Source organism: Hipposideros armiger, unplaced genomic scaffold (genome assembly GCF_001890085.2).
Source record: "Hipposideros armiger isolate ML-2016 unplaced genomic scaffold, ASM189008v1 scaffold_358, whole genome shotgun sequence".
Classification (NCBI taxonomy): Eukaryota; Metazoa; Chordata; class Mammalia; order Chiroptera; family Hipposideridae; genus Hipposideros; species Hipposideros armiger.
Genome location: NW_017731708.1, coordinates 733,328 through 757,904, shown reverse-complemented (window position 1 = coordinate 757,904; position 24,577 = coordinate 733,328). Strand labels below are relative to the sequence as shown.

Here is a 24,577-nt window from a genome sequence, read left to right as displayed (position 1 = left end):
AAAATGGACATCTAACTTTTCTTAAAAAAAAAAGTCTACCCAGAACCTTTAATTCCTGGATACTTACAGATGACAAACCAGACATAATATGTGTAACCATAGAAAAATCCTTTTTCTTTAATTTCAGCTCCATCTGACAAGTAGACGCCAACTAATGTCACAACAATCCCTGATAGATACATTTGAATGTTTCTCACCCAAAGGGAAGTGTCTGAACTCTTTAAAACTTTTTCAAAGTACACTCCTGAAAAAAAAGTAGACATGCAAATATGAAATAAAGATATTATTAGAAATTAATTTAAAATGTCTTTCACTTAGAACAATAACCTAGAGATATGATAATATGATTTGGGGAACAAACACATTTTACATTAAATGCACAGTATGTTGGTTGTGACACATGACATACTGAACATTACCAATTTGTATTATAGAGCACAGAATTAATAACAAGAGGGAACTTTCTAACCTACATTTAATAAGACTCTTAATAAGAACAGTTTCTGCCTTTTATTATAGCAGTAAGATCACAAAAGCTCTCTGTTAATGCCCATAAAAGACTTGCTTTGCTCAGCTGGAAGACTATTAGAGTCAATTATCTTAATCATACCCCTATAATATCTGTCTAGTAATAAATATGCCCAAATTTGCAAAATAACCTATATAATCACCACTTGGGATTTTTTCAAAAGTAATACAACCAAACCAAAACTTGCTGAGTGGAGCCATTTTCCTTTAAAGCAGGGTTCTACACGCCAAGTTCATAAACAATGTCAGGAAGACCAAGAACTCCCTAAGTAGATAAATACATTTTGTGTGCATGTGCATTTTTCTGGGGTTGAGGGTACATAGCTTTTTTCAGATACTCCAAAAGAACACATGACCCCTCCCCACCCCACCCCCCAAAAAATCATGTACCACTGCTGTAAGTTTTTATACTTAAAATGAATGTATGTTTAACAAGAACATTGAAGGTTTTAATTATAAACACCATGTTAATTAGAGTTCGAAACTGCCACTGAAGTACTAATCCACTAAAAAGTCTAATGAAAAACAGGATTGTTTTTAACAAATATATGTTGAAAAGAGCCAGAGAATGGGAACAAGCATATAATCGCTATTCCTATTTCTAGTTTTGAGTTTCCTATCTGGGAAAACCACGTAATTACTGAGTGCTCAGTTACTCCAAGCATAGAAGGATATTAAACCACCCACCATTTCCTCAATGGTGTATTGAGAAGTTGAACTAAATAGAATATTGGACACAAACATTGAATTGTTCAAAATAGTGCTCAAAATCAAATAGTACACTGTTTTGTGGGTAATTCAATTTTGTTTCTAATTTGCTGGTTCCTAAGAATAAAAGTTTAGCATGGTACTATCATTAAGTATATATTCCCAAATTTGGATTTTCCCCTTATCAAACATCTTTTTACAAGCAATATTTCCTTCCATATCCAGTCTGTTTTCCTAGTCAAAAATAAAAACAGTCCTAACCCTTGAAATAACACAAATAAAGATAAATAATAGACATATACTAAACTATATATATAATATACTATAATATACTATAACTAATATACTCTTCACAAAAGAACTTTCAGTTTCTTCTGTTGGAACTATTTCTAAAACACTTTTCCTTCTGTTATATTTAATATTCATACATTGCCTCTTGACTGAGTGGAGGATTGCTTGTCCCTACACATGATTCCAGACTTCCTTGTTTAGTTGATGTTACAGATTTTGGGTCTTGTCCCTTTCTTTTTGGCTTTTACTTTTATGTATTAAGTTTTCTGAGGTACCCTCCACCTCAGCCCTTTTTTCTCCCTACTCCGAGCTTCCTAATCTGTTGAAGCAGAGGAAGCACTTGAAGTTACCAGGGAAAAACAGATACTGAGCTGGTGACTTAACACCCTAAAGCACAGAATCTAGCCTAAGGATAGTGACAGTTCCAGGAAAATGGAAAGAGGTACTAGAACTTTCTGTGGCTAACTTCCTCCATTTCCAGAGGTCTTTTTTCATGTACTTTTGGGTTCTTGGCTGGACTAAGGATGGTCAAGGATGACAAGTATATTCTTTCATAACTGCAAGTATGGATAAGGACTGGGGTCTGACCTGAGATAAACACTACCATACATTTACTGGAAAAACAGCTGACACAAAACTATAAGCAAGAAGGTAAGCTTTAATGTGAATAAAATTGTTAGTTATATAATAAAACAAGATAAATTAGGTCTCTATTTAAAGTTCTTTTTAATTTGACAACAGAATAAAATAATGCCTTTATGATTTACCTGCAAATCCTGAGCACAGTACAGCAATAGCTATAGCGCCAAACCCTAATAATGGATTCTGTTCCACCTGCAATAGTAATGTTTTAAGTTATTTTTAGTAACTAATAAATAGAATTTAGTAACTAATAATAAACTAATAATAAATTTTTAGTAACTAATAATAAAAATAAAAACCCAAGACACCAAATAGAATACAAAAGTTTGTGTTACAATTCTACTGAAAGTATGTGTCATATCAGACACAGCTATTCTACTGAATAAGACAGGACCAAAAAAAGGCCACCCAGAGATTAACCAAAGCACTGATGTTAAAAATGTGTCCCTCAAATCGCAGCCATAGTAAATGCTTAATATAACACATTCCTACTTCCTAATAGCGACAGGCACCCTGGCATAGAATTTTGCATAGTCAGCCTACCTCTTAATTTGAACTTTTGCCACCACCCCACCTCAAGCCCTTATAGCATCAATCACAGCAACAGTAACAGTTTTAACTGGTTTTATATATTCCGTTGTCACCTACAGGATGAAGTAATGACTTTTATGATTTCCTACTTTACTGAATTTGTATCAAATACTAACAGCGTACTTGCTACATACCACATAGCCTGTGTTATATACTGAATGAATAAAGATGAAGATGATGTACAGTTCTGGTCTTAAATAGTGCATGGCTGGGAGAGACTGGCAGGTAGGTACATGTAACCACAATACCTTGCTAACACATGACGCACATGGGCTCCAACCTATTGTTGCAACTCGATTTCCTCTTTCTTCCCTATAACCCTCAGGAGCTTCCATCAGTCTTTCCTCAGAGATAAATACTCTCTCAGTAGTAACACTGAAACTAAAGAGTGGAGGTGCATGACTATAATAGGACAAGCACATACCTTGTTCAAAATAAATAAGGAGAGTATTACTTCATGTAAAGTACCTGAAAAAAGAAAGCTTGGTCTAAAATGTTTGCATGAAGATAAAAAAAGAAATAGAAGATATTATGGACTAGTGGTTCTCCAAGTATGGCCCCTGGACCAACAGCAGCAGCAGCCCACAGGAACTTGTTAGAAATAAACATGGACAGGCCCCACCCCAGACCTACTGAATCAAACTATGAGGATGGGGCCCAACAATCCATGTAACCTCCCAGTTGATTCTGATGTTCACTGAAGTTTGAGATCCACTGCTATAGACTTCACTTGATAAACGTGGATGCTTTCCTAATACAAACTACAAGACTGGCATGGAGATGAGGAAAAAGTAATGGTGTGAAATTTCACCTATCCCAACAACTGCTAGGAAGCTCAAGCTACTAAAATAGTATCTGATAAATTCTTGGCTTGCTTTTCTGCCCGTTTAATCTCTACATTAGAAAAATGGTGCTAGACACTGCTTCTCTGGATTTAATTCTGATAAGAAACTTCTGGATGATGAAGTGGAAGTGATGGAAACTTTAAAAAACAGCCACTATGTCATTTTAGCATGAGTAATAGCCAAGCACAGCACACTTAATAAGACATGGACTCCAGTCTTGAATAAATCAAAATTCAAAAAACATTTTCGAGTTACAACTCCATAGCCAATAAGAAGATGGTTCCAGAGGGATGAGAGTTTCTGAAGAATGAGACTCTGGTGAAGAGTACAAAAATAATACATAAAGAAGTCAGTGTTACTAATCAAAAGCGTCTTCAGTGAATTCTGATTTTATAGGGACATACAAAAGAACGGTAGTACATATAACCAAAAGGAATCTAACCAGGAATTTTAGTATCAAGAAATTAAAAATATGCAGAAGCTTGCAAAAATACTTTAAAACATTAAAGAAGGCTTTTAAAAGTATGTTTAGCTCAGGAAGAAAAGCATGTTTCTTGGGCTAGATCAGGGGTCGGCAAACTGCGGCTCGCGAGCCACATGCGGCTCTTTGGGTACATACATGTGGCTCTGAAGTAACATTGAAAATGAAAATAAAACTACCATAGTTTCACTTATAAAATTTTTAAAGGATATTATTCACATAATGGTGATTTCATTTGTTTTATGGCTCTCAAATAATTTTAAAATTGTTGTGAGGGATAGGATTGGCTCTTCTGTCTCAAAAGTTTGCCAACCCCTGGAATAAATAATGTACTGTTAGAGAGCAAGCAAACAGACCTACCCAAATCTATTTTTCATTTTCTCTGAACAATTTTTTTTAATGGATAATAAATATATTTAAAATGAAACTAAAGTCTAAGACATCTGGTTTGCTATTATGAGAATACTTACCTACATAAATTCAAAAGTACCTTAACTAAGAACCATAGCAAATCAAGATACTGATAACTATACCTTTGAGGAATAATGGAAAATGGAAGCTATGCCAGAAAATTTCAATTGGTCAATACTGTCCTATTTTCAAAAAGGCAGAGGGAAAGAAAAGCTGCAGAAATTATAGACGGCTGCTTGAGACTTGTAAGGCAGCCCAGTACACTTACTGGGCTCTGGAGCCACGCTACCTGGAGTCAAGCAACGTGACTGTGGACACATTACTAACCAACTTTGCCTATCAGTTTCCTCATCCGAACATGGAAATAAAAACAATGCCAGCCTCATGTGGTTGTTGAAGGCATAAGTGAGTTTTAATATACGTAAAGCACTTAGAACATTACTGGTATTTAGTGCTGTATAAGTGATTGCAGCTGTTACTGTTATTATGATGACTAGCAAAATGCTACAACAGATGAATTAACTTAAAAGTTTAATGGTCACCACTTGAAAACAGTATGGCTTACCCAAAAGTGAGACATACCAAATTTCCTTACTGAAAGGATTCCCAGTATAAGTGATGTGGGAAATTCCATAGAGATAAAATAATGTTTGGCAAGAAATTTGACAGATTTGCATAATATTTTTGTGAATGAGACAGAAATTTTGTGATAACAGTATAATTCTATTCACAGCTGAGTGAAATACAGCAAAATCAAACTAGACCAACAACCAGTGCCAGCTTGCCTTGAATGAGCCACCTCACAAACAGCCTCTAGGCCCAGGCAAGCCCTCAGTTGACTACAGCCCTACCCAGTATCTTGACTGCAACCTTTAAGAGACCTCAAGCCAGAACTACCTAGCTAAGGCACCCTCAAATTCCTGAGCCATAAAAAGTGTGAAAGATAACAAATGCTTATTATACAAGACAAAAGTGCAGATAAGGAGAAGTCTAATGGTACAGCCACAGAACTCTGGTCCTGGCCTGTCTAAAATTTCCAGTGACAACCCAGAAGATGTATTTGTCAAATCTGTAGAAAGCATAATAGTCAAAGAAGAAGCTAATAATGGATATGAACTGGAAAGAACTCAAGGGCCTGAACAATGACCCGAAGCCAAGAAGCTTAACAAACACAAACACGTCCTGCATTTGGTTTAGAAGCAAAGTGACAAGACACATTAGAGAAAAACTATTTATGTGAAATAGCTACATAATGGATAGTCTCCCCTCCAAAAACCACAAACTAATATAATCTTATGGTGACTTAACAAGTCTCTAGTATGCAGAATAAAGGAGGTAATTAGCAAATTACACCTCACACTGATCAGTCAACATCTAAAGATAGTGTGGAGCAGATGAATGCATCCAGGAGAGAAATACAAGGAAGAACTGGGGCAAGAGGCAAGGATCAGGAAGGCTCTAGAAACTATATTATAGAAAGAAATTGACAGGGTTGTCTCAATGGGGATGAAAAGACTTGGAGGGTGGGGATGCGACACTGTACAAAAATTCAGGATATGTGGGAGTCAGGGATTTGAGTTATTCTGACGAGAACAAAGAAAAATAAGAGGTAGTTACAGGAAGCTACACTGTTTAAAATGTGAAAGAACTTTCTAGAGCAGCGGTTCTCAACCTGTGGGTCGCAACCCCTTTGGGGGTCGAACAACCCTTTCACAGGGGTCGCCTAAGACCATCGGAAAACAAAAAGATATTTACATTATGATTCATAACAGTAGCAAACTTACAGTTATAGAGTAGCAACGAAAATAATTTTATGGTTGGGGGTCACAACATGAGGAACTGTATTAAGGGGTCATGGCATTAGGAAGGTTGAGAACCACTGTTCTAGAGGGATCCAAAAGTTTAGCTTACCGTATTTGCCGGCGTATAAGACGACCCCCTAACATTTCCACTCAAAATACAGTTTGTTATATACTCGCCGTATAAGACTACCCCCTCTTCCGCACACCTTCCACACACCAAATAAAAGGTAAAACAATATCAGATTTGATTTCAACATTTATATTTATACTCAAATGCTTATGACATGCAGGAAAACTGTCACAAGGCTGTATGTAATCAAACATATACATAAATCGCGATTCACGATTTTGCGCTATCATACTGGGTGTATGGTCGGCTGTGTGCGATTTTGCGAGTGTGGTAAAATCGCATAACAGCAAAATCGCATAACAGCCGAGCATACACCCAGCAGCGCTGCTGATGCCTGAACGGTATGTGGAATGAAGTGGGCGGGCATCGGGAGGCCACTATGGCACGGGGCAAGCACTATGGGCAGTCTATCTGAAGTGTACCTGTCGTATAAGACGACCCCCCACTTGGAGGCATATTTTTCAGGGCCAAAAAATCGTCTTATACGCCGGCAAATACGGTACTAAACTTTTCACATACATTATCTATGTGAGGTGAACCTAACATCTTTTCTAATGGTATGAGGTGTTACTTAAAGTTCACATTTAATATTTGCCTTACTTCCCAACAAATTATTTCTCTGCAGGTCTACAACTGAATTAAATGTGCAGTGCATATTAAATCAGTGTTTCGAAATGTCACCAAGAATATGAGCATGCTTAAACCTCATGTGAAGACAATAAATATTAATCTAAAATTCATTTTCTACCGGGAAAAAAATTCTACCATGCTAGAAAGTAAACACCTAAAAAGGAACTGAATTCTTATTTTCACAGCCTCTCCTTATATCCCCAGCTGCCTTATACTCCTAAGAGAACTTTGTATTTTTAGAAGTTGAAGAAGAGTCTTCAATTGTAGAAGGAAACTAATGACTTTCAGAAAGTCATTCACTAAAGTCCAACTCCTCCTGCTCTTTGAGTAACTGATTAAAGTTTTTAGCACCTTAACATTTAACTCCTAACAAACTTAAGTTATAAGGACACTTTTTGTCCTATTTTAGTTATCAATTATCAGTAAAAACACTATTCCCCTGTAATTCCTATCACTGACAGTGATAGAAATTTATCCAAAAGGATAAAAAACTTTGTGAGTTGGGGAAGATGAGAATTAGATGGAGAAAACCTTGCCCAGTGTTTCTGAGAAAATGTCTAAAAGAGGCCTAGAAGTTCTGAACATATACAGTGTAGTAGATGGCACAATTTTAGTCACAGGTTAGCTATTAACTGTGTAACTTTGGACAATTTATTTCACTTCTTTGGACTTCAATATTTGTCATCCATAAAATGAAGGGGGTGGATGACATAAATTTAAGGCACCTTTCATCTCTAATATTTTATGCATATTCCCGTCTAAAAAGGAAGCCAATAGGTTACGTTATCCTTAAAAATATTATCCTAAAGGGAAAAAAAAAGCCTATCTATAGGGCAAAGATTATTTTCAATCAAAGAAATATAATCATGCTATATTCATCAATGTGACTGAAGTGTATACAACATAGGAAGTTTCCTATTTTAGTTAATGGTAAGCATTTTGTTTCTTACCATGACTTTTGTAGCTTGAGCTGGTTTCCACTGTACAAGTGTGACTCCACCACACAGCATAAAAACTGAAATCCACTGTAATTTGCTAAGTGTCCGGTTTAACATTAAAACAGTACATAAAGCAGTACAGGGAATCTTCAACTGGTAGGTCACCTAGAAACAAAACAATGAATTAATTCAGTCAACATTAGTCTCTGACACAAATATTTCTGATATCATTAATAGAATTATCAGGAAAAATATTTGATAATGTGATAAAGGGTTAATAAAAATAATTTCACCATAAAGACATTTTTTTAATATTCTGAGCTTCTCATTGTTATTTATGCCACTTACCTGGTACACTGCTGCATCCAGATTGCTAAGAGCTAGGAAAGCCATGTTGTTCTGAACAGCATACACTAAAGATGGCACACTTAACTTCAGCAGTTCTTTGGGGCTCCCCAAGACATTTTCTCTTAAAGATGTCTTGAATCTACCCAGACTACCAGTTTCTCTTTGAAAACAAAAGAGGGAAATGAGAAGGAGTTAAGGAAGAAAATTAGAGCATCCTTTTGATAAGATTCCTTCACACACAGACTTGCTATATTAAGTCCATTGATGTAAACTAACAAACTTATTTTGTTTTTATAATTTTCAACTAATTTTAGATTAAAAGAAATATACCAAAAACTGCATTAAAAAAAACAATTACAAGTTCTATTTGGGAAAATATGACAATAATTAAGTTTACTGTCATCAACCTCTGGTCAAAGCTCCAGGAGTTTTTGAGTATATTAAATAATGAGATAACAGGAAACCAGAATTGCTGATATTACCTATAAAAAATTAACTGAAGCCCTGACACTTTGACTGCCAGAACATCAAGTTCACCCTGATTGTTTTAATTATCAGGTTACATATCCATTAAAAAATGTTTTAATTACAATAGATTTAAATTGCAAACAAAAGAAAAAGGCTTTGGTAGCTATGGAAGTTACTAAGGATAGGAATTGAGGGATTTAGGTCAGTATCATTTGTAAATTAGCTCAGTTATGCAGTAGACAATAAATCTTTAAGCATAGTCTCATAAAACTCAAGTATGTATCTGTATAATTTTGCAGGAAATCTAAAGAATTTATGAATACCAACAAAAGTAAACTGTACCTGTAATGTATATAAAGTTTACTACTTGACTGAATATTGGTTATGCATGTTGTTAACTATTCTTATTTTTCCTCAGGAGCAACTAGTAATCTGGCTCATTTTGCCCACTGTAAATCAGCTTATTTCCCAGAAATAAAAATAAAACAATGTTTTATAATAAACATCAACACCAAAAAAAGTACTTTATCAAAAGGGTCCTCACCGCAACTCAACAATATCCTTGAAAGAACCATAATACTTTGTTGGGAGATAGATCTGTTTCAACTCTAAGTTCATAATAGTCACAACGAGCCTCTGTATTTTTGGTTAACATATTAGAATCAACAATCAAATTCAATCAAAATTTAATTTCTTCATACAAAAATGATTACCTATGTTGAGGGGGAGCAAAAATTCCATTGTTGAATTGACTATCAATGCTTATCCACTGTAGAACACTCCATCCCCCAAGAAAATGCTTACGTAAGAAAGGAAATTTGTCCTAGGCCACAGAAACAAAAGGTGTCCCTCTCAGTTACAGAGCTTCCTCTTCTGCTAAATTCAACCTGCTCCATACCGCAATGGCAAATCTACCAGTATATGCTGAAAAGCAATGCACACAGCCTGGTGGGAGACTACAGACTCTATCCAGAGAGGGAAAGAATACCAAAAAGATCACTCATTTATCCTTTCCTTAATCCCCTGCTCCGTGCAATGCCACCTTACCCTCATCCATTAGAAATACTCTAAGCCTTCAATGGTATCAAGTGAAATTTTGGCCAACAAGAGAACAGAGTTGGTCTCTTTATCACTGGCACTCTTTGCCCTGTCAGAATAGGGGCTACTTAAAGATCTAATTGCTACTGCTAATAACCATCATACCTGCAACAAAAATCAAGGTTTCTATAGTCCCTTCTCCTGTCACTTTTCTCCTTTCTTATCTCTTCTCCACTTGCCAGCTTTCAAGTAAAAAGAAGGGCCTATGAGATATCACCAGCCAATCTGAGTACTTATTTCCTTCACTGTGATAAACCAGTAGAGTACAGTGTGTTGGGACTAACCTTCAGGTCTTTGGCTCTTCTATTTCCGTTTTTGTTGGATGCTTAGGAGCTACTACTTCTTCACTGCCAGAAGGCCTTAGTATCTTTTCCTGATTCCCTCACTAATGCAGACATTAAAGAAGCTGAATTATAGCAATATTATATAATTATAAATAAAATATTTTGAAATAAGTTACAAAACATAGCAGAGGATGCTAAAAGAACTTGTAAAAGAAAACAAAAACTCAAGAATAGAAAAACATCAGAAAGTAGAATAAAGAGATTTAGGAAGTATAATAAACAAGAGTATGTGGGAATCCTAGTACACAGAAAGTTTTAAAGGAGATAAATGGTGTCAGTATTAATTAGATTAAATTCTGCTTGCACTAATATATATTGGGTTGTCAGAAAAGTCATGATGCATTTTTGCAACGAAAAACATTAAAAATAGGGCCGGCCGAGTGGCGCAATGGTTAAGAACTGGCTTGGGACGCCAGAGGCCCCGGTTTGGATCCCACATACGAGGGCCAGTGACACTGCCCTCCACAGCTAAGATACTGAACAACAGCTCGACCTGGAGCTGGGCTGCCGTGAGTCGCTGGCGACAGCGTAGGCTGCAGCCCCTGTGGCAGTGGGTTGCCATGGGCTACCGTGTGTAGCCAGCAGCCAGCGTGAGCGGCCAACAGCCGCAGTGAGCGGTCTTCCAGAAGCCAGCGACTGATGTGCCTCACCTGGGAAGAGCGCAATGATGGTGCCAACTTGGGCCAGTGAAGCAACGTCCTCCACAACTAGACTGAAGAACAAAACAACAGCAACTTGTCTGTTCCCCTTCCCCCAATTCCCCAGCACTGTTCCCATCCCCCAAAATCCCCAATAAAAATCTTAAAAAAAAAAAAAACACGTCATGACTTTTCCGACAACCCAATATGTTAAGAATACAGCTCAGAAAGTTTGTATTTAGCTTTACTCACTAAAGTTAAAAAAAAAGTAACAGCTATATATCTTCCAGATAATACTAGTAATCATGTAGCCTTTTCTATTACTATTAAGAAGACAAAAATAAATGATCAATTCTAAATATACCACAGCCTTGCATATACTATAAAAAGTAACACATAAAAAACAAAGGTCTTTTTTTTTTCTTCCATTTTCCTACCCTGATATTTTCTTGGAAATCAAATCCCAAGTATTTTAATGAGAAGCATTTGTTAAGAACAGATTAAATTTAATTCTATAAATGACACTGCTAGATATGAGACCATATATAATCAAAAAGCATACTTATTTTTATAGAGTATTTCCCACTAAGTTACCTATTTGAAAAACTTGACTGATTTTTTATCACTGAAATAGAATCTACGTGCAACCTTTTGTTACCTGAAGCAATTCTGAAGCTCCATGTTGATTGCAGAGAGATTCAGAGGCTGCCTCCCCCGCTAAATTTCCTATCAAATGGCTGAAACCAATTCTTTCTGACCTATGTTTGTCAAAAGCAGGCCTCATTCTTCCAGTTCCTGATCTGATGAGAACTACTAGGAGGCATAAAATCCTTGGCTAGGTTACCAAGGCACTGTGCAAAATGGAACATAGCAGAAGTTACTCATGAGCTTAAGAAATTTAAATCTTGCTTACAAATTTCTTATCATCTGCAAAGTATAGTTAACTCACATAAAAGACTTTGGGGGCTAGGTATACAAACCAATAATGAGGTCCTTTGAGGACAAAAAAACCCATCATGTGAGGTGCATGACTTTTACTTCCTCCCCATGACCATACATACACCCATGATAGATAGCATGGATACAAAGAGGCAGTCAAAATGTAAAACCAGAGGAGAAACAGAATAGGGCTGGATAATCTGTAACGTAAGTATTTGAAAGCTACATTAATTATTCTAGATAATACTATGAAATAGTTACATTATTTTCTCCAGCCTTATATGGATAAGTAGTTCAAAGATTTAAGACACATTTGGATTATAACTAAACACACCCAAAGTATATGTACATAAACACATCCTGCTAGGTTTATTTAGCCTTTATAAACTGTGGTGGATAGCAAACAATAAAAAGTTGACTTTGTTCTACGACAATGTGAAAGTTTTCACTTCCTTTTCTTCATACCACAAATGACAGATTTAAACTGACACTGTTGGGCTGGCTGAGTGGCTCAGTTGGTTAAGAGTTAGCTTAAGAGCATGAGCTCTGAGCAACAGGGCCGCCGGTTCGATTCCCACATGGGCTAGTGGGCTGTGCCCAAGCTGAGCTGCCGTTGAGCTGCCAAAAGGTGGCAGGATGGCTCAGCTGGTGAGAGCACGTGCTCCTAACAAGACTGTATGTTCAATGGTGGGCTACGCCTGCCCGCAACTAAGACTGAATTTGGCACCCTGAGCTGAGCTGCTGCCCAGATGGCTCAGTGGACAGAGCATGCGCTCTTAACAACAAGGCTGCTTGGTTCAACTCCTGCATGGGATGGTGGCTACACCTACCCGCAACTAAGATTGTAACACAGCACCTTGAGCTTAGAGGCCACAAGCTGCCGACGAGCAGCCAGATGGCAACTGGCACCCTCCACAACTAAGATTTAAGAACAACTTGGCTGGTCCCCCTCCCCAATTCCCCAACACTGTTCCCCTCCCCCAACTCCCCCAAGTAAGTACATAAATAAATAAATAAATTGACAGTGTCAGTTTTAATAGCTGTGACAGGGTTTAGTAAAGCATATCGGTAACCAGCAATTTTCCTGTGAATTGTAGTAATAATTAGTTTTATGAAAAAACAAAATATTTTAAATGTTGTACTGTTTTATGTTTCAGTCAGATGATAACTTAGAAATTGGTAACTTATACTTCAAAGATTTAAAAAATCAATGTATTCACATATAGAGCTTATGCACATATACAACACCAAGCCACTAATTGCTCCCTCCCCCAAAACAGGATTTAGTAATTTCCTTTTCAATTTAAAAGTGATCTGATGTAATCCTACATGTGCAAAACAGTGTATGTAAAAATATAATGATTACATCTTTGTCTTCTTGTAGCAAAAGACTGGAAACAAACCAATACCCATCTACAGAGACTAGCATACCCGTATATGATACAAAGTGGCCATTTATTTTCCCCACACTCCCTTTTTTTCTTGCAATTCTAACTTCTAATTAAAATATGTATAATTTTGTATTCCAAAAATTACTCAAAATTTTAAGTAAAAAGCATGGGAAAACTCAAATTACAAACCAAAAAAACCTGTCAGTTTTTTTAATTAATTACAAAACTACTCTGAAACAGAAAAATAACCCAAGTATTCGAAAACAGTTTTTTTACTATATGCTCTAAAACTAAAGTCAAAAAGTACTAATTATAAATACTGCACTTTAGTTAGTAGGTTTGCTTTTTCACAGTTGTATGCTAGAAATTCTAAATCTACTTATGTATTCTAGGATTGAGCAAATAAGTAAATATCTTGAGGATAATGGGAGCCAGACTCATCACTACTGAAAAAGTGAACAAATATAGAAAAGGGGAAGGTTACAATTAACTCTGTGGTGTTGGATCAGAATTATAGTCATCAAAATATATATAACTCATAAACAGACATACATAACTACAGAAATACAGGTGTCTATACTGGGAGTGACAAAAAAATGTATACAAGTGGACACTTTGGTCAGCGTTGCTCAAGCAGTAGTTCGCCGTAATCAGAAGTGTCTGGATGCTGATGGTAACCACTTTGAGCACCTCTTGTAATTGCCGAAGTCAAACATGACTTGTATTAACCTTTTGTTATCAGTATATATTGAGTAGTACAATTTTAATAGATTTTTTCTTTCTTAAAATGCATATACATTTTTTTGACACCCCCGCTATATACACAAAGAAAGAAAAGGAAACAGAAGGAAGCTTGAAGAAGATACCACTGTCTAAATCTGAGGCAATTTCAGCATCAAAATAAAGAATGATAATGGACTCCGGCCCTTACAATAAAATAATCTGTGGAATCTATGCTAGGGAAGGGCTTCTCAGAGTAGAATGCCAACTAATAAATGTACAAGGAATGATGGAATTAGGAAATTACCATTTGGTAACATCAATGGACAATAAAACTAGTGAGTGAAAGTGTGATGAGGAACAGGACATTTACCTAGTCTTAAAGTGTCTCTCCACAAAATACTTATTAATTACAAGAGAAAATTGGTAACTTTATGTGGAGAAACCTAGCAGGCACTACCTTAATCAAGAAATCAAAGTTAAATCACCAGTAATGGGACAATAGATATGTGTCTCATGATGTGTTACACTGAGAAAGATACATCATTTTTTTGATATTACCATAAACATAAATTGAGGAACATTATACAAAACAAATGAACTATGCTCTGCAACAATGTCAAAGACATGAAAAAAAGGAGGAACTTTCCGATTAAAGGAAGCTACATACGTATATGACAACTAGATGTAAATTGTGATTATTTTACTATTAAAGGGCATTAGTAGGCAATTGACAAAGTTATCTAAAGTCTGTGAATTAGATAATGGTATTGTATCAATACTGATGTTTCAATGTTGACATTTTGTGATTACATAAGAGAATGTCCTGTTTTTAGGAGATATGCACTAAAGAATTTAGAGACAAAGGAGCATCTTGTGTAAAACTTGCTCTCAAACACTTCAGAAAAACATTATACACACACACATACAAATACATACATTTGAAAGAATATATGGTAAAATATTAACAATTGGAAATAAAAACTTAAGAGAAAAAATAAATCACGAAACTTGAGATTTTTAACAGTGCTACTAAGTGCTTATTTTTGTCCTAGCTAATCAAAAACTGTTTAACCATGCCATTGTTCTGAAAGATTCATCATTTAAAAATTAGAGATCAAGAACTTGTCTTCTAATCCTATCACTGCCAATCACTTTCTGGGTATCTCTGGCAAATTAAAACTTCCCTCAACCTAAGATTTCTCATCATAGAAGACAAAGTCATAGCTACGGCTAAAATAGAGGCACAGGAATGAAATGAAAATTAGCTGTATTTACCCGTATGGTTCCCTCTCCTGTTTTTAAGGGCAGATGGGAAAGAATGTTTCCTTAATACCATCTTTCTGGCAGCCTGCCATTCTCAATAGCCACGATCCTCAATGTCTGAAGGCAGCAAATTTAGTTGCTGCAATCTTAAAAGAGGATGTTTGACACTTCACATAACATGTTTTGACAGTGATTAACCGGTGATATTCTAGAGTGCAGTTACTTGCTTTCTAAAGAAAAGAAGTTAGATATCAGCCATTTGACTTAGACTGCCATCTTGAGTTCTGTCCAAATAGGATTCCCTAGGTACAGAAATTACCTACCACCTCAAACTCTGACAGACTGGCCTTTCATTTAAAACACAGGTCTGGAACCTTGTTGTTACATTCGGTTAGTTCAAGTTCATTAGTCAGAGATTAATTAGTCCCTTTCCTGGCCTCTAATGAGCTTCCTTCCAACTCTTGCACGCTTTGATCCAATTCTCAAAGGGGCCAAAGTGACTCTTAAAGTAAAATGGGCCGCCATGTTAGTCCCTGATTTAAACCTTTCAATGATTTCCTAATGCACTTGATATAAATTCAAACTCCTTCACAGGCCCATAGGATTCCTCTTGACACCCTGCTGACCTCTCCGTCATCTTGGCACCACTGCCCTCACAATACTCCAGACATACTAACTGGTTGTTGTTCTGTAAAAATCCAGGACTTTTCTGCCTTAGGGACTTCAAACACTCTTCTCTTTGCCTTTTCTCTGTTCTTCTTGCCTAACTTCTACTCAATCTTCAGGTCTAGGTTTAAATATAACTTCCTCAGAGAGAAAGCCCTCTAATCCAAATGGAGGCCTTCTACTGTACTTATTTGTAGCATCCTCTACTTATCCTTAAAACCTCCAGTTTATTGTTTATATGCTTAATATCTGGTTCTACTAGACTATAAATTCCATAAGGATAGAACTGTGCTGATTTAGTCTGCAACTATACTTCTTACATCTGGAACACTGCTGAGCACATAACTGGGGCTTGATGAATGAATGAATGAATGAATGTATGAATGAATGAATGAACGAGCGAACGAACGAACCTGACTATCCCATTATATCTTTTGAACAATATACTGAAATAGACATAGCATGACTATATGCTTAAAATGTTTGGAGGGAGGGAAACACAGATTATTTGGATGTGGCAGTGATATGTTTCTCTGTAAGTGAACGTTAATTATAAGACACTAAGAATTTGAAGAAATTTCCTGAGTCTCTGCCTCTACCTCCACACAGTATAAAATGATATGTACTTATTTTAACAATTAGTCAAGATCAAACATATTACTGAGCAAAGAGCATTATTATAGAGACCATACTAAATAAACAAACTGCCAAACTCATTGGTCTATAATGAGGTTAAGCTCTGCCTAATTCAGATAAAATTAAAGTTCTGGAATATTTGTATCAACTCTATAAAGGAATTATCACAAGGCAAAGAGTGTAAAGAAGGGAAGAAGTTTTTACTTCCTTTAATAGTTTTTTCCATTTAAATACTAGTTCGTTTTTTTCCCTTTTCTGTCATTTTCCAAAAATTTCAAATTAAAATTTAGTAATATATTATCTAATTTTTACATTAACTTTATTTTCCTAGGAATATGGGGAAATGCATTATGTTAATCATCAAGATCTAAGTTTTTATTACTTTTTCTTCTCTGAAGAGGTGGTTCTTCAAGTTCTAAACTTTTGGTTATTTCTAATATTATTCTTTCATTCTCCCACTATATCCTGAATTGTCATCCTTTCAGATGATAAAAGTATTGCTTCTACTATGAAAATAAAGACAAAAAGTCTAATCTCATGTTTTTAGCTTTATAGAAAAAATTGCTTTAACATTATGCAGTAAAGCATTTTCAAACAAATATAAATTCAAAAATATGAAGTCAATTCTAGTTTCCTCTGTGTATAACAAATCAACTCATAAAATTTTCAACTCATAAATATTTTCTGATATTTAGAAGTTTCTCCATCACAGCAAATAAAGCACTGACACCCAACCTGTGGTTTTTGACAAACTATATAATATCCTATTTGCCTTTGATCCACTTACTTTTTTTAATTACCAATTTTAATATGTGTTCAAAGAAATGACAGCATGGAGAATATCTGGAAAATCTTATTTTGTTGCAAACTTCACACCACAAAATAGAAAAGATAGAAAAAAATGTAAAGTTCTAGGCTCTTTCATTTGCTGCAACTCTTTAACTGTTCAATTCGTTCTTGTTGGCCCAATCATAGTCTGGCCATGTATTTCACTCATCTTTTCCCTATTTCAAACTGCTGCAGGTGAATTATTATAAGCCAACTGTCCTCTCAAGATCTAGAACCAACTTCCAACGTTTTCACTAGGTATCTTTCCCAAAATGATAGCTGTGCTTTAGTTTCATTAAATCAATTATGTCGTCACATATTGCTGAAGAAGCTAAAGAAGCAATTACAATGTTCTTCCATTTCATTGTATGGCTATCAATCTGTGACGTCATAAATTGAAATAATCCTCCATCTTTTACTTTTGTCATTCCAAGAAATTAATATTTTCACAGATGACCTCTTAAAAGTAAACTCTTTGTTCTAAGAAACAAAATGTTTTTGGTTATGAATAACAGGTACTCAGTTTCTACCAAAGTGTTTCGAATAAGCACATAATTTGCCAACATATTTCTCCATAAAAATCATATTCACTATAAAATCCAGTAGTTTCAAATGCATTGCATGCTTTATAACTTTTTTCCAGTGCTTTTTCCACTTAGAAACTCCCTGTTTTTCCAATGTTTTAAATGATTCTTCTTTATGGCAAATTCCTGTTAGGCACATAATGTGAAATGCCAACCACTAGAACTCTGTATGTCATAATTCTTTACTTTTTCCTGATTGCCCCTGGTCTTTGTGTACTTTGGAGGTAAATGTTCATAGAAGAGCCTTTTCTGTGGGTTTTTACATTATGCTGGTGACACAGAAACTAATTGATGATGATGATGCAGTTGATGAGGTGCAATAATTGCCTTTCCACTGTTATTGCAATACCATTATTTAACTCGTCCGGTGAATTTTTAGAAATTTTTGTGTTTTTATTTTTATATAATTTCCAAAAAAGTTTCCACAAAACAAACTACAACTGACTATATACATAAACACTGAACAACTGAAGAATAAGAAATACCATACACCAAACAATGCAAAGCTGGAAAAACATCAAATAAAACAAAAAAATCTATACAGGTGGGTTGGCAGAAGACTAGCTGAACTGTTGAGTTACAACAAAGGCCTCAATGCTTTTTTTGCACATTGGTTTTTAAAAATTCTTAACAATTACAAAACAACTGAACCATGATTTTATGTTACAATTTAAAATAGCTGAGTTCATGCTTGGCAGTCCTGTTTCAATCCTGAGTCACACTTTTTTCTCAGTAAGGAAGTTAGGAAATACAGAGAAGAAATATGTTCCCCTATCCCTCTACTTTCAACAACCTTATAGTTGACCTTAAGATTTTATTAATTTATTAGCTCTTAGGTTGTTATATGGAAGCTGTTCTGGAGTTTAAACATAAGAGACTTTTGCCTTTGGAACACTGCCTTTTAAAAGTACAATAAGGCCTCTCATTTATCTGACATTATCCAGAATGAAGAACCCCATAATGAAAGCCAAATATCCATAAAAATAAATCTTGTTAAATAAGAAACTGAAAGGTCTTAGATTTTACCAAGAGAACAAGTTGGCTCCCACAGTATTACTGCCTACAAGATAAATTTTAAACTTAAATATATTAAAGCTTTCCACCTTCTGGCCTCAAGTTATTTTTCTGTTCTTTTCTCCCTCCCCAAGCCATTTTTACAATACTTTTTTTCCCCACGATTACTTGTAATCATGTATTTGTGTTTACCGGTTTGTTTCCTGTCTCTTCCATTAAACCTAAGCTTCAAGCAAGCAGAAACCATATCTACTTCATTCACAGCTGTACATTCAGTACCTGCTATAAAACTGTCACATAGAAATCACTTAATATTTGTTAAAAGAAATTTACAAGTGTTTAAATGTAATGTTTCTATAAATGTAATCTGTTTCTACCTAAAAGCCTACACACATGCTGTAACTCACTGGTTCCCCACTTTGACCAACTCACATCTGAAACATGTATGAAGTCTTACCTGCCCACATGATCCAGTTGGGTCCTCATCTCATAAATCTTTCCCAAAGTAATTTCCTACAGGATTTTATTTAATTCTAACAACCCTATATTATTTTCTCCAATTAAAAACTGAAGAAACTAAAGCTTAGAGAGGTTAAGAAATGTATGTAAAGTCATAATCCCAGTGAGTCTAGGATTAAAATTAGGTCTGTCTCATTCGAAAGCCCTATTCTTGACCCTCTGTTATACTGCATCCTTAGCTAAAATGTTTCTCATATGATGTTACCAATTCAAAGCTCAGTGCTACCACATATTAATAGTGTAATATTGAGAAACCTCAGGTGCTGTACAGGTAAAACGGGTATTTATAGCACTTACCTTAAGAATGTATAAAGATTAAATGAGATAATTAATGAAAAACACACAGCACAGTGCCTAGCACTTAACACAGAAAACATTCAAGAGATGTTAACTATTATTATCATCATATTCCTTTAAAACAGGTGTCAGCAATTTTTTTCTGTAAGGGCCAAATGATAAATAGTTTAGGCTTTGTGAGCCATACAGTTTCTGTTGCGACAAAAACAAGCAGCAAACTGAACTTGGCCCACAGGCCACAGTCTGCAAACCCTGCTTTAGAGCAGGGTTTTTCAACCTCAGTGAAGAAATGTGGGTCTGGATAATTGTCGTGGAGAGCTGTCCTCTGCATTGTAGGATGTTTAACAGCATCCTTGGTCCCTACCCCCCAGATGCCAGTAGCATCCCCTAAGTAAGCACAACCAAAAATATCTCTGGGGGAGCAAAATCACCCTGAGTTCAGAAACACTGCACTAGAGCAATCAAACATATAAAGATGTAGCTTGAATTTTCTAATAAAGACAATACCTTAAGTGGAAAAATAATTTAACACACTAAAGAGTATTTATACTCACTTAGCTAAAATTCCCACACTTAGCAATAACTTTATAACTTCTGTGATACACACGGCTGTAGTTGAAAAGTAGAGTTCTTTATCTGATGTCCTTGTGTATCTTAAAGCTATGGTATAAGCTGCAGCCACCAGGGTCATCACTGTCAAGCAATATAACTTGAATATTAAACTGACATTTTCTGCAAAATATATGCAACAAAGATATTATTTAGTAGACAATATCAATGTATATAAAAGTTAATCAACATTATACCTCAAAATGCTTTCCAATTTCAAGCACAAAATACTTTTTAAAACCCATATTTAAAATGTTTTTCAAGGCAAACTTTCCCATGACATGAACATAAACAAATATATGTAAACAAAACACAGCTGACTTTGAATATCAACTGGTTAGGCATTGATTTTGTACCTGAGGACTGAACGCCTCAATTACCAGATAATGTGGCATACTGACTCTAGTTTCGGATGTTACAAATTACATATTTTATATATCTTTATAACTCAAACTTATGAAAGCAAAGCATAAAAGATGAAAACAATTACATCAATGTATATTCTAAATTTAAAGACAGCAGAAAGAAAACAAAAGGAATAACTGAGTGATAAAAGCTGAACTTAATATAAAACTTTATAATACAGAAAAACTTTTCATAACACAAAAATGGGTATTAAGAACGAAACTATAAAATTTGAAATGCAAGAATGCATACAATTTATAAACACTCAATTAAGAACTGCTTGCAAATATATGTGAGCAGCAGCCATCACTTGGGCAAAGGTAGGTCCAACACCTTCAACAAAACTGCAGGTACTGGGGGTACCAGGGCTCCCTTATACTTCCTTACTCCTAGCCCTGCTCTGATACTGCTACCATCACCCAAAGCTCAAACTATTTCTACTTTCTTTACCCATCTCCCACCTCTCATCCTTAACATTTTAAATCCTCAGGCTCAGGTTACACAAGGATCAGCAAAATTTTTCTGTAAAGGGCAAATAGTAAATATTTTAGACTTTACGGGCCATAAGGCAAAATCAAGGGTATCAGTAGGTACTTAGGTAACAACATAGAAAACAAATTTTTTGACAAAAGAATAATAATTGAGTACAATGCTTTACAATATAGGTCTACTACTGGGAACAATGTAATTATTTTTTTTGGGGGGGGGGTAACATTTTACTTCATTGGGCTTCAGAGTTAGTGTTCCAACAAATCAATTACAAATGTTCATCTGTAAAACCCATGCTTAGCTCATGGGCCATATAAAAACAAGTGACAGACTGGATTTGGCCACTGGGCAATACTTTGATGATCCAGGTTAAGAATCAGAGGGACACAGGGTGAATCTGGGTCACAACTGTAACTACAATACACACTAAATATGCTTTTGTTCATAGCTTTGTGAGCCTAACCACAATTCAAAGATGACTTTCATAGGGAAATAAAATTGGAGTTTCAAACAAAATATCTTTAGATAGGTAAGGCAGGAACTTACAAGGTTACAGGTTCTTCAATGTAAGTATGTCCCAGGAAGAATTAAAGAATTATCTGTAAATTGTAGGCAAATTTTTAAATTCATTAGGTCTTGACTAAAAAGTAATATGAAGAATAGAAGAAACAGAGCTTATATATGCCAAAACCTTCTTTCCAAAATATCTGAGGAGCCAAAAAGCAATGTTTATGTAAAAGGAAGTGAAGATCACTACAATACTTCCTTTGTTCTGAAACTTTCCTACATAAGGAAAAAACTGTATGACTTCAAAAATAAACAGCAATAACTTTTAATTACTCTGTAAAGAAGAAAGCACTTCCCTTCTTCTAGATCAGGGGTGAGCAAACTACATCTCATCTTTCATTTTTATACAGCCTTCAAGCTCAGAATAGTTTTAAATTTTTAAATAGTTGGAAAAAATACTTTTTAAATAACCTTTTGTGACACATGAAAATTATATGAAATTCAAATTTCAGTGTCTATAAATAAATCATTATTGGAACACAACCATGCTCCTTTGTTTCCAAATTGTTTTGGGATACATTTTTGCCCTTCAATGGTAAAATGACATCCAGCCATTTACAGAAAAAATTGCCAACCCATGTCCTAGATTATCAGCACTTTCATAAATGAGAGGTCGGGACTGCTAAACTAAAAACTGTTTTAGCTATTATTATATAGGTTCCTGATCTCAAAAACAATGTTTAAACACTAAACCAAATATTTATAAGCTACAAATATATTCTCACCTATAATTATTATTATCAACTTTGAAAGTATACCTACTTGCACAGTGATTATATAGGAATTTATATTATTGAAAATAACTACTGATTTAAATGGAAGAGCAATCAAATAAGTTTAGATATCTGTAAAACGTATAGGCTTTGGTGTGAAATACCATTTAAAAACAAACTTTTAAAAAATACTTAATGATTTTAAGCATTTTCTCTAAATTCAGTTTAACAATAGATCAAAAGTTCTTCATTCCATTCACAAATCCTCCCGTATGAAATTTCAATTAGCAATTTCAATTTTCTCAGTGTGTTATCAAAAATCCATATCATGTATTCACTAATTTTGTATTATTAATACATAGTATTAGTAAATACATAATGTATTAATATTTAGTAAATTTTGCTAAGTATTCACATCGTGCTCAAGGCCAGTAACTATTAAAGCTAGTCCATAACTAAAATGCATTATGGAGGTGGCACCCTGGCTCAGTAACATCTGCACTGTTTTCTGCTCTAATTCCATTAGCTCCCATTCATTATTTTTTTCTGTGTGGAAAATGTCCCCCAAAAGAAATTTATAGTCTGAAGTTATTTTGTTTCAGTTATATTTTACTATATTTTAGAGGGAATAATATTTATAATACCTGAAAACTTGGAAATTCAATAAGTTTCAGATAAATTCTTTGTGAATACCAGGAAGCTATGGTAACTGCATTTTTGTTAAGAGTATATACTTCCAGTAGGCATATAAGAGTTCTAACATGACCAAGGCACAACAAATATTAGCAATAGCCTAAATCCATAAATTGTTACAACTATTTCAGATTATGACTTAATTCCTTCAATTTTTAAGTTTTGCTCATCATTAATCCTACTGTCCCCATTCTGTTAAGTTATCAAAACAACGCTATTTTTTTCCTTTACTTCCTGTGTTGCCACCAAAAAAAAAAAAAAAAGACCTTAAGGTTGGACTTATTTGAAATGGGAGAATGCATACGAGAAGCATATGATACTACAGGCAATGCCCCTGGGCAGGGCTTAAATTATAAATGCGGACTCTCCAACCAGGAAAATAACTTGGCACCCATGCAAAAGATAGTCTTTAAATATTTGCTCAACATTTATTCAGAGGTGAAGCCAAGTGCTCTATGGGGGAAGGGTGAAGAAAGAATAGGGTGTCGCCCAACCTCTCCTAGCTACTGTTGGATCTTCCAGAAATTCAGCCTCTGGTCCTAACTTCCTTTCCCACTCTGCAAAACAAAAGGGCAGCAGAGTTCATCAGACTCACCCTCATGAAATGGCAATTAGTCATTAAGTAGTATTACTCTAATGCACCATCCCTGCTAAGAGGAAGGTGTATCTCACCTTCCACCCAAAATATCAGTGTTCCTTCTAACCACACAGAACATTCTCCGTGGGAGGAACTCTGTTAACGACTGCTTTCTCCAGACGCTTCTTAGGCTCTGTACCCGTAGCATGCCCTTAAGCCTCTGAGCATCTTAGTTCAGGAGGCGTAAAAGAGACCGCAGGCGCGGTGACCCCGGCCGGGACAGAGAACGGTCCTGCCTCCCGCTGGGTGGCCCGGGTGCAGCCTGGACCTGTACCCCGCCCCCTCTCCGGGTCGGCAGCAGTCCGGGCCTGTCTGAATTCAGCGCCCACCCACTAACAGCTCGCCGAGGAAGTAGCGGTCTGGAGCTGCCGAATTGCCCCGCGCAGAGTCCGCCGCGAGGAGGCCAGCCGCAGCGGCAGGCTGGCTGTTCCGCGCGCCCTCACAAGCGGCGGCGCGGACTCAGCGGGAGCGGCTCAACACAAACTGATGCCCGACGCCTCAGCCTGGCTCCGGGGCACGGCGGGGGCCGAGGGTGCTCAGCTACCAACAGGTGCGAGAAAGCGCTGACGTTCGCCCGCCACCACCTCCCGTGGGCACCCCCTGTCCCACCGGTCCCCAGCCTCACCTCTTGTGGCAGCCATGGTTCCCTGACAACCCCGCTCGGAAAATGACGCCCGCCCCCTCCGCGTTCCCTGCGTTGGACGCAGGGCA

The 24,577-nt window shown here is 36.0% G+C and overlaps 1 protein-coding gene across 3 annotated transcripts in view; it reads right to left on the bottom strand.

The window, feature by feature from the left end:
• The window catches only part of SLC35A1 (solute carrier family 35 member A1), a 28,069-nt gene extending 3,492 nt beyond the window's left edge, over nt 1–24,577 (bottom strand). The window contains exons 1-7 of one of the 3 annotated variants that reach the window (XM_019661718.1): nt 24,492–24,528; nt 21,803–21,855; nt 20,308–20,485; nt 8,346–8,505; nt 8,010–8,162; nt 2,295–2,361; nt 68–244 (exon numbers count right to left, since the gene is read on the bottom strand). In XM_019661718.1, the coding sequence (XP_019517263.1) occupies nt 68–244; nt 2,295–2,361; nt 8,010–8,162; nt 8,346–8,505; nt 20,308–20,444 (694 nt within the window). In that variant the 5' untranslated portion in view covers nt 20,445–20,485; nt 21,803–21,855; nt 24,492–24,528. Of the gene's footprint in view, nt 1–67; nt 245–2,294; nt 2,362–8,009; nt 8,163–8,345; nt 8,506–20,307; nt 20,486–21,802; nt 21,856–23,723; nt 23,787–24,491 lie in introns of all 3 variants that reach the window. The other 2 variants (XM_019661716.1, XM_019661717.1) reach the window with 2 other exon arrangements.